This window comes from Rhinolophus hipposideros, assembly GCF_964194185.1.
Source record: "Rhinolophus hipposideros genome assembly, chromosome: 14".
Lineage (NCBI taxonomy): Eukaryota > Metazoa > Chordata > Mammalia > Chiroptera > Rhinolophidae > Rhinolophus > Rhinolophus hipposideros.
In genome coordinates this window covers 58,361,142-58,374,986 of record NC_138060.1, presented here as the reverse complement: position 1 = coordinate 58,374,986, position 13,845 = coordinate 58,361,142, and the positions used below count along the sequence as shown (strand labels likewise).

Below are 13,845 nucleotides of genomic sequence, written 5' to 3'. Positions count from 1 at the left end.
ATTGGTTTAATATGCCTTAGAGATCAAAGGAACTAACAAAAGGCTGGTGTATGGGAGTGAGAGGGAAGAATTCCCACAAATGAGTAAGAAAAAGACAAGTTAATTTCTTAAATGGAAAAAAGCTTGAATGGGCATTTTACCAAGAGGCTATTCAAATGTCCAGTAAGTGTCTGAAAGGTGCTCAGCTGTCAACAGACATCAAGGAAGTGCAAATAAACACACAATGAGATAATACTACACACACCCCAGAATGGCTAAAATCTTAAAAGCTGACAACATCAAGTGTGGACAGGATGTGGAGCCACTGACACTTCCACACATCACTGTGGAAACCGGCAGTATTTATTTACTAAAGCTGATATACTATGATGCAGCAACTCCACTCCTAGATACATATGAAACAGAAAAGACTTTAAAACACACATACAAGAAAAAATGTTCACAGCAGCATTATTCAAATGGTCCAAACTGGAAATAATGCAAACATCGATCAACAGTAGAATGGACAATTACGGTAGTCATACAATAACACATTACACAGCAATGAAAATAAATCACTACTACAAGCAACAACATGAGGGAATCTTAGAAATTTAATGCTGAGAGAAAGAAGCCAAACCTAAAAGAAGAGTACACACAGTAAAATTTCATTTGTAAAAGTTCAAAAACAAGCAAGACTAATGATAGAAGTCAGAGTAATATTTATTTCAGGGGATGGGAGTAGGGTAGTTACTGACTAGGAATCTGGATCTGGGTAGTGGTTACAAAGTATATAAATACATAAAAACCCACTAAACCACTTCAAAGACTGCTTATTGGGAACCTATTTTGTGCTAAGCATTGAGCTGGGAACACAGCTTCAAACATGGATTTTGCGATCATAGAATTTGCAGCCTGACAGAAGACTGGGAAATATTCCCAATTTTATGAGGTCCACATCATATATGTACAGAAATTATGCCTTCCCCAAAAATGTACTACACGATATCATCATAGAAAGTAGATTAAGCCAGCAAGTATTAATCTTTAATTTACTTACCCATCATAGTAAATGTCTTCCCTGAGCCAGTCTGTCCACTGTAAAAAAAAGTTTTATATATTCACACATGAAATTTAGAAGACCTCTTACCCTTCTACTTTAATATGGTCTACTAGTATATAAATTTTCCCCACAAAGAGCTTATTTTCTTTCTTTTGAATTATATTAGGTAAAAAGCAAATGATCCATTTTCTTTCTCTCCTGGTCTACCACTAAGAGCTAACCAAGTGTTATTGTCTGATAAATGCTTCCAGATTGTACAAACACAGCCGCCAGAGTTTTCAATAAATTTTTATTTACATTGGAATGATGCTCTTAATGCTGCTCCGCAACTTCTTTTTCCCCTAAATTTTACTTCAGCTATTTTCCCAGGTGAGTAGAGATCTACTTCATTATTTTTTCAGCTGTTCAATATATCATAATTCATTTAACCAGAACAAACTGGACTTTTGTTTCTAATTTTTGCTAATCTAAATAATGCAGCAATTCCTTTCCTAAATTCTGCCTTTAAAAGATACCAAAATATCATCATTTAAAAATAAAGCAATTTTTAAAAATCCTTAGGCTGTGAGCTTGATTTTTGTGGTTAGTGTCATATCTTCTCAATCATCCTGCGAAACAGGAGTTAACAAAAAACTAAAAACAAAAAAACGTTAGTCACTCAGAATGAGTACTGGATATTATTGAGTCCCCTACTTGAGAGTAAAGGGGACACTATTGATAATTACTCTAGAATTGGGACTGCCTTAGGTAAACCAGAAAGTTCACTAACCCAACCAATAAATCAAACACTCATGGCTCTCCAAGCGTTTCGCATTTCTACCCTCCACTCCCACAAGTATTTTCATTAAGTTATTAATGAATGCCATATATTAAACGTGACAATTAGCATGCCTCCAGGGTCTTGAAAGAAAACACTTCTGAAGATACGTAATCTCTGATAATGGGGGCTCTTATTTCAAATTCATTTTTGAACTTCACCACTCAAAATATTCCGTGAAAACAAAAATCGTTTTTCTCTTGAGAAGACACGAAAAAACAGTTAGCTGCCTCACCTCTCAAGAGAACGTTTAGTTCTGAACACAACTGAAAAATAATCTTAAAAGTCAAAGGCACATTTTGAAGGATAGACATATGTACAATATTTAAACTTCTTAATGCATTTTTTTTATTTCCTTGTGTTTTGAGCTGACTGTGAATGAACCAAGGGCACACATGCACACACAAAAAATCAGCTGCTCAAAAAAAACTGCATAATTCACTATACATCCTATTAAAAACCTCTAGTTATAAATAAAATTTAAAAATCCATTGCTAGCGATGGGCAGAAAAGGAGAAGGCAATTAAGAAGTATAAACTTCCAGTTATAAAGTAAGTCAGAGGGATGCAATGTACAGCATAGGGAATACAGTGAATAACACTGTAATAACTATACAGTGACAGTTATTAGACTTATTGTGATCACTTCATGAGATATATAAATGTTGAATCACTATGTTGTACACCTGAAACTAATATAATATTGTATGTCAACTATAATTAAAATAAATTTTAAAGAAATTTTAATGCTCGTAAAAAGTCTATTGCTGGGAGAAAAGGAAAACAATACACTACAAATTATATTCCTGTTTATGAAATAAATCTGAAATGATACTAAAATTCACCTTGTATAACTGCCAACGTCTCACTGCTCTCTGGACCTCCAACTTACATTCCAACATTAAATCTCTAGCAATATTTTAAGGCTGTCAACATTTAGAAATTCAGGATCATTGCTCACTTTAAATATACAATTGGAAGACAGTTTGGCCGTCTCTGATAAAGGCAATCACAGACTTACCATATGGCCCAGCAACGGCGTATAGTTACTCAAGTGATGTGAAAACTTATGTTCACACAAAAACCAATATTCAAATATTTGTAGCAACTTTATTTATAATCATTAAAAACTGGAAGCAACCAAGATATTCTGTAGCAGAGAAATAAACAAACTGTGGTACATCCATACATGAAATACTATTTAGAAAAAACGAAAGAAAATATGCCATTGATGCATGCAACAACATACATGAATCCTAAATGCATCATGTTAAGAGAAAAAAGCCAAATCCAAAAGGCTACATATTGTATGATTCCATTCATATGACGCTCTGGAAGGCAAAACTACAGGAATGGAAAAATATATCAGTATACCCTGGATGTCAGGGTTGGAGGAAGGGGAAGTGTCTGACTACAAAAAGGACAAACAGTGGGAACTATTCTCCTGAGTCCTGGGGTCATAAATACATGGCTCTGTGCATTTATCAAAACACTACACAACTGTGTATTACAATGGGTGAACTTCAAAGAGGGCAAACTCAATAAACAAGCAAAACACATCAGCCAGGGCATCAGGGCCCCAAGGATGGAATGCTTCTAGCTGTATTACAAGTACCTGGCATAAATGCACTGAAGGGGATGGGTAGGAAAGGAGTCGACCTAAGTAACTGTAGAAAATGAGGTTTTGACTAGAAATTGTAAGGCTTAAAAAAAATAAAAGGATCTGTACATAAACACCGTACTTGGTAAATTTGTTTCTCATAGGAACATAGGCTAACCATTCTGAAACTGCTTTACATGTGTACTGGGGTTGAACAAATAAAATAAATGGATGACAGAGGTGGGAGCCGGGTTTTTCTGCAAGGGAAGTTATAGATAGACAGAAAAAGGCTAGAATGAACCCTATAGGTTCACTGTTTCTAGAATGAACAACCTATATGAATTCTAAAGCCTTGGATTACTCAGAGACATCACGATGAACTCTCGTTTAGCTTCATATATATATATATATATATATATATATATATATATACACACACACACACACATATATATACATATATATACACACATATATACAAATGGATAGATACAGAAACAATTATAAATATGCCTACATACATGACTTAGTGTATATACATATATTACCTAGCTCTTTCTGAGACGGCCTAGATGCAATGATACTCCAGTAGCAACAAACACACCTAGTGACCAGATCTTGGATTCTAAATACCATTTTCCAATAAAAGGAACCAGGGTTCTTTGGCAAAATGGCTGATTTTAGGCCTAGGAACATCTTGTAACATCATAACGGAAGTGCTCAAAAAAACAAAAGATGTGACATTCAACAGAACACAGAAACCAACCTCAAACAGACCCCAATGGCCAAGTGAGAACAACATGAGCAACAAGATAAATGTAATGTGGTATTGGATTATAATCCAAGGTATAAACATACATGAGTCCATACCATACATATATATACATATATACATGTATATATATATAAATAAATGGAGAAGAGACGACTCTTCCTTACAGATTCTAAATACAGTAAGTCCTCTCTTAATGTTGTCAACAGATTCTGTGGCTACTGATGATAATGAAACCAATTGTACCGTAGGCTAATCGATATAAACACGAGTTAAGTTCCTATGGCCTCTCATCAATATCATAACAAAACAATGTTATTCGAGAACCTGCTGTGTTATTCGAGAACCTGCTGTGATATGTAAGTAGATATTCTCCTCTCCAAGAGGTGGATTTAATCCCTTCCACCTTGATTATCCAGGGGGGTCAATCTAATCACATGAGTCCTTAAAATTAGAGAACCTGTCCCAGCTCTAGTCAGGGGGCCATGTGACTAAGGAAGAGATGGAGTTGCACGTTATTGGCTTTGAAGACAGACAGGGGGCTGTAAGTCAAGCAATGTGGGTGGCCTGTCATGTGCAGCCAGAAAAGGCAAGGAAATGAAATCCTCCCTAGAGCTTCCAGAAAGGAACACAGTCCCGCTAACACCTAGATTTTAGCTCAGGGAGACTGTGTCAGACTTCTGACTTACAGAACTGTAAGACAGTAAATCTGTGTTGTTTCACCACTAAGTTTGTGGTACTTTGCTACACCAGCCACAGGAAATGCAGAAGCACTCATCGTTGTTCCCCTGTAGGACACAGTCAACAACTTACTATGCAAAGATGGTACCATTGTAACCGCTCATGCAAGACTCCACAATGCCTTTGGCCACGGCTGAGAACACAGACTCCTACAAATGTAAGCGTCCGATAGTTAGCATTTCATAAAAATGGAAACATTTTTCCTAAACTACATTCTAAAATATAATAAACACTGTGTGCTTACATTTTTTTTAACGTTGACAATAACATGAAAATTATATCCACTATTTAAAAAAGGCTAAAACAGATAAAAATAAGAGCCTTTGCCTTAGCCAGTGGGCATCCCAGTTTCAGGTACCCCCTGTCATAAGACAGCTGTACTTTCGCTTTAATAAAAATCTTTGCTCCTCTGGAAAAAAAAAAGGCTAAAACATCTAAGATGACAAAACTTTAAACATATCTATGTCAATCTCCTCTACAATTCTAGATTTAAAGCTCACATCTACACATTATACAGAATTTTGTTTAGCACATTACATGCAAATGTTATACTGTATTAGCATAAGATATATAGCCCTATATGTTCTTCACTGCTTTTTTCTCACAAGCATGTACTAAATAACCAATATCCAATTTTTTTTTACATGTAAGTAGATGCAGGCTTATCAACAAGGCAGGAATTCCTAGACCTACACTGTCTAACACAGTAGCCATGAGCCCTACGTAGCCATTCAGCACCTGAAACGTGGCTACTCCAACTTGAGATGTGTTGTAGTATAAAATACATACCAGATTTGGAAGACTGAGCATGGAAAAAAAAGGAAAATACCTCATCAATAACTTGCTTTATGTTGATTACATGTTGCAAGAATATTTTGGATATGCTGGGTTAAATAAGATACAGAATTAAAATTAATTTTACCTGTGTCTTTTTTACATTTTTTTAAAATGTGGTTACTAGAAAATTTTTTATTATATATGTGGCTCACTTTATATTTCCATTATCCAGCCACGCCCTAGATGAAAAGAGAAAATATCTGAAGATCTAAATGTCTCAGCAAAGACATGCATATGTGTTGGGAAATAACAAAGACCTGTGATGTCCAATATACTAGTAGCCATGTGGCTATTTAAATTTCAATGAACTACAACTCAGGTGTGTAGATACACTAGATACTCAAGTACTCAACAGCCACATGTGGCTAGTGCATCTGAGAAACCGAAGTTCAAGTTTGATTTAATATTAATTAAATAGCCACATGTGGCCAGAGGCTACTGTAATGGACAGCCCAAATACAGAACATTTCCATCACTGCAGAAAGTTCTACTGGTAGTGCTGCCTAGATATTAACTAAATTGTCCTTAATTAGAAAAACAGTTATTGACAGCACAGTAATCTTAAATTTATCATTCTCTGTTATGGACTGAATGTTTGTGTCCCTCCCAAAATTCGTATGTTGAAACTCTAATCCCCCACGTGATGGGATTTGGATATGAGGCCTTTGGGAGGTACTTAGGTCTCCCTCTCCCTTACTGTCCCATTCCCCTTTGCTCTCCAACCCTCCCTCTCTCCACCAGTAAGGACACAGTGTCTACAAGCCAGGAGAGGAGTCCTCACCAGACACTGGATCTCCTGGCCTTTATATCTTAGACTTGCCAACCTCCAGGAACTGAAAAATCAATGATTTTGTTTAAGCCACCCAGTCTATTATATATTTGTTATAACTGCCATAACTAAGACACTCTCCATAAACTAGCCAGTTCAACTGTACTTATCCATCACCCAAGTGGCTCTGGAAAGTACCCCTTCACTAACCTCCATCACTGGATGGAGAGGGACAGTACGCCTAAAGCAGGCTTCTCATTCTGGTACAAAGTTTAATGAAGGAAGACATATTATTTCATAAAATTAAATTTAAAATATTTATGGAATGTTTGAGCTTCCTTACCTGAGATCAGACTAAACAGACCCGAAATGAAATCCTCACAAGTAACAATCTTACACGTTCCAAGTGGAAAGTTCAGTTTCCAGAATGATCATTACCTGAGTGGTGTCCATGTCTGCGACATGATCAAACGTGAAGATCTTGGGCTCAGGGTTGGAGTGCAGCCGGAGCGTCGTGGAGGAGAGCACAGATAAGCATAAGTTTTGCTCTCCATCAGCTGAGCCAGAACCCTCTGTAAGCGGACGAATTCGCACAAAAACTTTGATGGCATCACCTTCATTACTAAAGACGAAAAATGGAGCAGCTAAGTTTACTGGAGGAAAGAAAACTGAAAACAGACCCGAGTCTCATATTGCCTTAGTTTCTATACTGAGAGTTTCCAACAAAACCCCAAATCTATCCATTTACATTTATCCCTTTTAAAAGAGTCGTGCGTGGCCCATACCCTTTACTGATTTGCTTCAGGATAGTCATCTTTACAAGCGTTTGCTTGAAATCAACTCAAAGGGTGTTGATTTCAAGGAGCTTGGAGCTTGTTTCTCATTTCCCTCTTAATAACAATAATAAAATAAGTCATCCTAACAGAGAAGAATTATAGTACTGATTCCATCTTTTAGCCTGTAAGCCTGTAACTTGACAGAGCAGAGAGGATGAGGAGATGTGATTTTTCCAGATTTCCAGGTAGCCAAGGATCAAGCTTAATTCTGAAACAAATACCCCTTGTGTCAAGTACCCCTCACTATGCTAAATGGTTATTTTAGCAAAACTACATCACTAATTCTTTTGCTGTCATCAACAAGGTTTTTCCTTACCTTGGTTGGTTAGATTGACAATTTGTCACACTGCGCAACTCAGCTAGAAAAAAAGAAAACAAGTCATTAAAGGTGTTTTTCTTTTTAAGTGCGGTATAAAATTCCCATTCTCATCCAGCCTGCTCTTCAGTTGCTGACACCCCTCTGTCCCCTCAGCTCCCTGACCTCTTGACAGCAGGCATTCCAGGGCCCAGGCCTTCATCTTCCTCTCTGTTCTATCCGTACCCAATCTATTGGTGATGACATCCAGTCCCATCATTGTAAATGCTATATAATATATATGCTGATGATTCCCAAATTTAAACCTGAGCCCCAGACTCTTACATCTAATTACCTACTTGACATCTCCAATTAGATGTCCAATAGGCAATGTCTCCAATATAATGTGCCCAAAACTGAGCTACTGATCACCCCACCCCCACCACGCTTCTCCATCCCAATCCACGACAACTCCATCTTTCCTATTGCTCAGGCCCTGAGAGCCACCCCTCACCCCTTGCTTTCTCATACTTCATACCGAATCTGTTAGTCAATCTTTGGCCCTACCTTCAAAGTACATTCAGAATCCTACCACCTCTTGTCAAATCCACTGCCATGACCACCATGGAAGCAAGCCAGCAACATCCCTTACTTGAGTTATTGCAACAGTCTCCCTGTTTCTCTCACTCCCTCATCCCCCAACTCCCATCCACTCTCAACCCAGCTGGTAGTCTGACTGTTAAAACAAAAAGTCAGAGATTAACTTCCAGTGGGAGGAACTCCACTGACCCACTGCCGAGTGGAGCTGGTGAAATAAAATGAAAAATTAAAAACCACTTGAAAGCCTCTAGAAACGGGCCTAAAGGCAAACGACAAATCAAGAAAAATCAAGAAAGTCTCTGAAAAATCCCTTAAGAAAGGTGAGTCTGTGGTTCCGGAACCCAGATGGCCGCCCCCTCCCAGCTCGGTGAGGTGGAGGCTCCACTCCAAAGCGCACAGCCAAGGACACTGGGATCCCTGTCCCTAGGCTCCCAGCTGGAGGACTGGCTTCCCAGGAGGGACAGCTGATCAGGTTCACATGCTGTGTTCGGCCAGCTGCCTATTGCTGATGCTAAGTGCCAGGTGAGCAGGGTTGAGGGAAGTGGGGGCTCCCTCCCTGCCCCCAGCCTCCACTCTGGAAGGGGGCTTTTCCTTGGCCACAGAGTGCTGAGAACACTGGGGCCCTGATGACCCTCGTCCTGGAGGAGGCAGTGGTTCCCCATGGGGAGAGGCAAGTCAGGAGGACCCTAGGCTGCCACACACATGTGCACATGTGCATACCGCTCCAACGAGGCTCAGGAAATAGGTCAGAGGCCTCTGAGAGATTATTGTCCCGGCCCCCAGCTCCCTTTCTTGGCCCTATTTTCCTTGAAAAAACGTATTACTAGTGCCATCATAATATATGTTGAATTTGTTTACTCTTTCTCTTCCAAATTGACCATAAAGCATTACCTAGAGTAATGCCTGACACACAGTGAGCTCTCAATAAGATCTTTGAATGAATGAATACTAAAGACACCAGGAAAACGGACTGCTTAATTTCTATTCTGCTCATAGCATAGGAGCTCAAAGTAAGTATTTACCACAGAACAACTTGGTTTCTGGAGACCACCTTTTCCAGCTGCACTCTCAAGCAAAGGTCTCTCTATGAAGCAGAAAACAGGCCACGCATTGCCCAATATCCCCACCTGCCCTTCACAATTCCCCCGAGAGTCGGCATCAAAGAAACGGTCTCTCTGTACCTTTAGCAAAACTGAAAACAAATGAGCACGCCAGGATAAAAAAAGAAAGCTTTCATGTTAAGAAAACTGAAGTTTGGTCCTTATGAAGAGCTGGAGAAAGAAGTAAACTAAGACTAGAATAGATGATATGAGCAGGGGTCAGATATCCTACAGCAGAAAAGGTCAGCAAAATATAGAAAGGCTTTTGTCAGACAGGTACCTGGATGTGTAGAAGGTGTTCCGGGTAGAAGGTGAAACCAGGAACCTAATTTCAAGTGTCTTTAAAGGCAGCGTACCCCGCAAAAGCAGTCAATGAATGCAGTCAACCTCTCAATTCTGTGCAAATGATGGATAAGTCGTCATTTTACCATTGCTATGGTCTGAATGTTTGTGTCCCCCCAAACTCATAGGTTGAAATCCTAAACCCTAAAGTGATGGTATTAGAAGGTGAGGACTTTGGCAGGTGATGAGGTCATGAGGGGAGAACCCCCATAATTGGGATTGGTGTCCATAAAAGAGACCCCAGAGAGATACTAGCATTTCCCTTCTGCCATGTGAGATTATTATACCAAAAAGACAGTCTCTGTGAGGAAGCGGGCCCTCACCAGATACCAAAGCTGCCAAGGCCATGAATGTGGACTTCCCAGCCTCCAGAACTGTGGAGAAATAAATGTCTGTTGTTTATACAGCCCCCCAGTTTATGTTATGATTGTTAGAGCAGCCAAAACAGACCAAGACAACTATCATCTACAAGAACCATAATCCTCAAGATGACAGCAAAAGATGCATTTTATACAAACTTTCATTTTTTGTTTTCAATTTATTTTAAGTGTGTTTTTCCAGGACCCATCACCTCCAAGTTAAGTAGTTGTTTCAATCTAGTTGTGGAGGGCGCAGCTCACATTGCCCATGCGGGGATCGAACCCGGCAACCTTGTTGTAAGAGCACCGCACTCTAACCAGCTGAGCTAACCGGCCGCCGCCAAAGCTTTTGTTTTTAAACCACTTGAAATTAAAAGGTTCACGCTATCCCTGTACATCCCATAGTAAGAGAACCAGGATTTGAGTTGCTAGGCAGGAAGAAGTGTGGCAGAAAAAGATGACATTACCATGGGTTACCGTTATAGCTTTTCTTTATGCTGACAGCACTTGTTTTAATCTTCTTTCTACCTTTTAGACTTCCTCAGATACAGATTTTTTTTAAATCTTGGAATAAAACTGAGTTTATTAGAGTAAGGCTTTTCTTACTATTACTGCCCAGAACTAAAAGACTAGTTTATTTCAGACCAACCCTCCTTCCAGAAAGCAACTAGAAAAGCAGAAAAATGACAGACAACATCTCCCTGTAGGCAGTCAGGAATTGTGTAGCCAAAACCCCAGAGAGGACAGAAGCCCAAAGCCTGGAAGCATTTACACAGCATTTGAGGCTGCTTTTTCCCAGGAAGAGACTGCAGATTCTGAAAGCTGCAGCTAAGAGACTGAGAATTTGAGCAGAGTTTTTAACAGACGTGCAGATTAGAGGTACAAAAACTGGGGTTCAGAGCCCTGATAAATGCTCTATGCTTTCAAATGGGAGACTGAAACACCTAGATGTAACGATGACCGAAAACATCCAGACTTCTACTTCTGGGTGGCCATGGAGTAATGGGGACTGAAGTCACTCTCCGTGTTAAGTATGAAAATGGGCAAAACATACATCACGAGTTTTCAGACACTAGACAACAGACCGCACAATCATGGAAGCCGAGGCAGCTAGAATTTGTAAGGTAAAAAAAAATCAGAGAAGAGAGGTTCACAGAGAGAGCTAGTGACTGGATAAATACTGATCTGCACATGTGTACAACTTTTCTGTCAATCTAAAATGATTCGAAAATGAAATGTTTACAAGAAGTACAGCAACCACAACAAGAAGAAAAGCTAATATGCCACTAGTGAGATAAAATGAAATGAAAAATTACATGGAGGTAAATAGATCTGGCATGATTTCTAATTGAGATCTGAGGAAGTGTCAGTGAGAAATGCTAGGATTTGAACACAGGCATTCTGGATCCAGAGCTCATACTCTTAACCACGTCATCATGCTGCATCTTAATCAAAGGTTAACGGGAGTAGAAAAACTGTATCATGTGGCTGCCATAGTAAGCTGGCATTACAGAGGGGCCCTTATAGTCATTCGCTGTAAAACTCTTTCAATTTTGAGGTCCTCAAGCTGTCCGCCTTAAAATATGTTGAAGAATATTCACAGCAAACAAACCCAAATGCCCATCAATAGGAGAATCAACAAATTACGGGATATGGACATAATGGAGCACTACACAGCAATGAAAAACAATTAACAGCTGCTGCATACAACAACTAAGCAATGCTCACAGACATAATGTTCAGTGAGAGAAGCCAGAACAAAAAGGATAAATATTGTACCATTTACATGAAGTTTAAGAATAAGCAAAACCAATCAATGGTGACAGAAATGCGAATGCTCAGGGGTGGGGCAGTTATTAAAGAGGAAAGATCACAGGGAACTTTCTGGGGTACAGGAATCATTCTATCTCTTGATCTGGGCGGTGGGTACAAGAGTGTATTCATACATAAAAATTCAGTGAGTAGCCGCCTTCAGGTTTGTGTCCTTGACTGTAAGTTACACCGCAACAAAACAGTACATTTTTTAAAGAGCCTTTCTGCTTTAAGAAGACCACCAGATGCTTTACTCTGCAGCCCAGATAAACACATAGGGAGCATCTGACCAAATATGCTTAAATTCAGAAAGGGAAAGTTAAGCTCAGTCAATTTCATTAGGATTATATTTCACATTCTCATTTCTCTGATTTCGGTCAGCAACCCCTAGTGCCAATGGTGTCACAGGAAACAACCTTCGTGGGGACAAAAGGCACAGCTGCAGAGAACACTGCATGGGCTCTCTCCTCCCCTGTGCGCCCACCTCATGCTGCAGGTCTCTGCACTGCTGACAATGATTGCCTGGGATGCCATCAACCTCCACTCTGCTAACAAACTGAAAGGAGTGGGACAGCACCCCTACCCCCGCGCCCCCGTGGAAATCACCCCCATCACAAAGGGGAGCTGTGAATGCCCTTGCTCCCATCACCTCTGGAAAGTGACGCATAAACTGGACAGAGTCCTCTGACAGTCACATGCATATAGCACAGGCATCCTTTTCCTGGAGTCCAGATTTACTGAACAAGTACTGTGGTTGTACAGAAGCACCCTGAACATTTTGGTGCAACAATGTATCAACTTGTGTGCTAATATTCCTTGAGTACCAAAAACGGTGAAAGAGAAGGAACATTTCAGGTGGCAAAAGAGGGCCCAAGGAGGTGTCCCGGTAAGGTTACGATTGACCGAAAAGGTAAAGGAGACCACAAACACATCGGAAGAGCGTTACTACGGACGGCTAGCACCATTCCCGTGCAAACAGCAAAAGCTCACAATTTCTTTAGTCTTCTCACATAGGCCTGTCCTCGCTACCATTCATACCAGTCGCTGAGGTCCACGAGAGCAGCTCAAAATTAGCTTGAAAAAGCAAAACCTCTCCAAGGCGTGGGCAATGTGAAGAGGTGGCGTTTGTCGTGCACGGGAACAGCAACGGCCCGACAAATTAGTGGCAATTCCAGGGTTTGTCAGACGCCACAATGACAGCGCTCCTCTCTGTGCAAAGAGGAAGGACTCGGAGGGCTCTCCTTGAGCGGAAGATGACAGGGATTTGAGGGTATAAAGTCACTGCTGATTGTGCTTTAAAAGTCCCTCCTCCTCCGAGGGCCTAGAGAGAGCCGTCCAAAGAGACAGGCGTGCGTGGAACATGGGTACGTTCTCCCCTCTGGAAGGTCAGTAACTGAGGAAACCTGCAGCAGGAGGGGAGAGCCAGGGCCGCCCTCCGACGGGGACACCGAGACAGGCCCCGGCCGGGACACGGGAGAGGCAGGGCCGCGAACGCCAGGGAAGCGTCGGCCAGGCTCCCCGACGAGCGCTCCCGTCCCCGGTGCCCGGTGCAGCCCGAGCGCCTGCAGCTGCGCCCAAGGCCCGGGCGGACGGGAAAGGAGCGGCCCCGTCGGTGTCTCTGAGGGACCGAGAGACCCCCGACGCCCCCCGCTCCTCGCCCCGCGGGAACCCCGAGGGCGGGCGCGGCGGCCATCCTTTCACGGCTGTACTTGGGGGCAGGGACGGGGTCACGAAGCCTGGCGGCCACACTTACTTTTGCAGCCGGGCGCCATGGCACCCTCCCCTCCGGCTCCCTAGACCCGCGCAGCCGCCGCCCACGCCTCCAGCCGCGCCGCGCGCCGGGATTCCGCCCGCTCAAGATGGCCGCGAATTTGAATTTGGCGCCCGGGCAGGACGTTGACGCCTGCCCGGAGGTCGCCATGTT

General features: G+C 41.5%; 1 protein-coding gene across 1 annotated transcript in view; it reads right to left on the bottom strand.

The window, feature by feature from the left end:
* Positions 1 to 13,773, bottom strand: part of KIF15 (kinesin family member 15) — a 50,357-nt gene extending 36,584 nt beyond the window's left edge. The window contains exons 1-5 of the mRNA XM_081071410.1: positions 13,675 to 13,773; positions 7,730 to 7,772; positions 7,016 to 7,199; positions 5,044 to 5,120; positions 1,040 to 1,077 (exon numbers count right to left, since the gene is read on the bottom strand). Of these exons, the coding sequence (XP_080927536.1) occupies positions 1,040 to 1,077; positions 5,044 to 5,120; positions 7,016 to 7,199; positions 7,730 to 7,772; positions 13,675 to 13,693 (361 nt within the window). The 5' untranslated portion in view covers positions 13,694 to 13,773. The remainder of the gene's footprint in view (positions 1 to 1,039; positions 1,078 to 5,043; positions 5,121 to 7,015; positions 7,200 to 7,729; positions 7,773 to 13,674) is intronic.
* Positions 13,774 to 13,845: the final 72 nt, after the last annotated feature.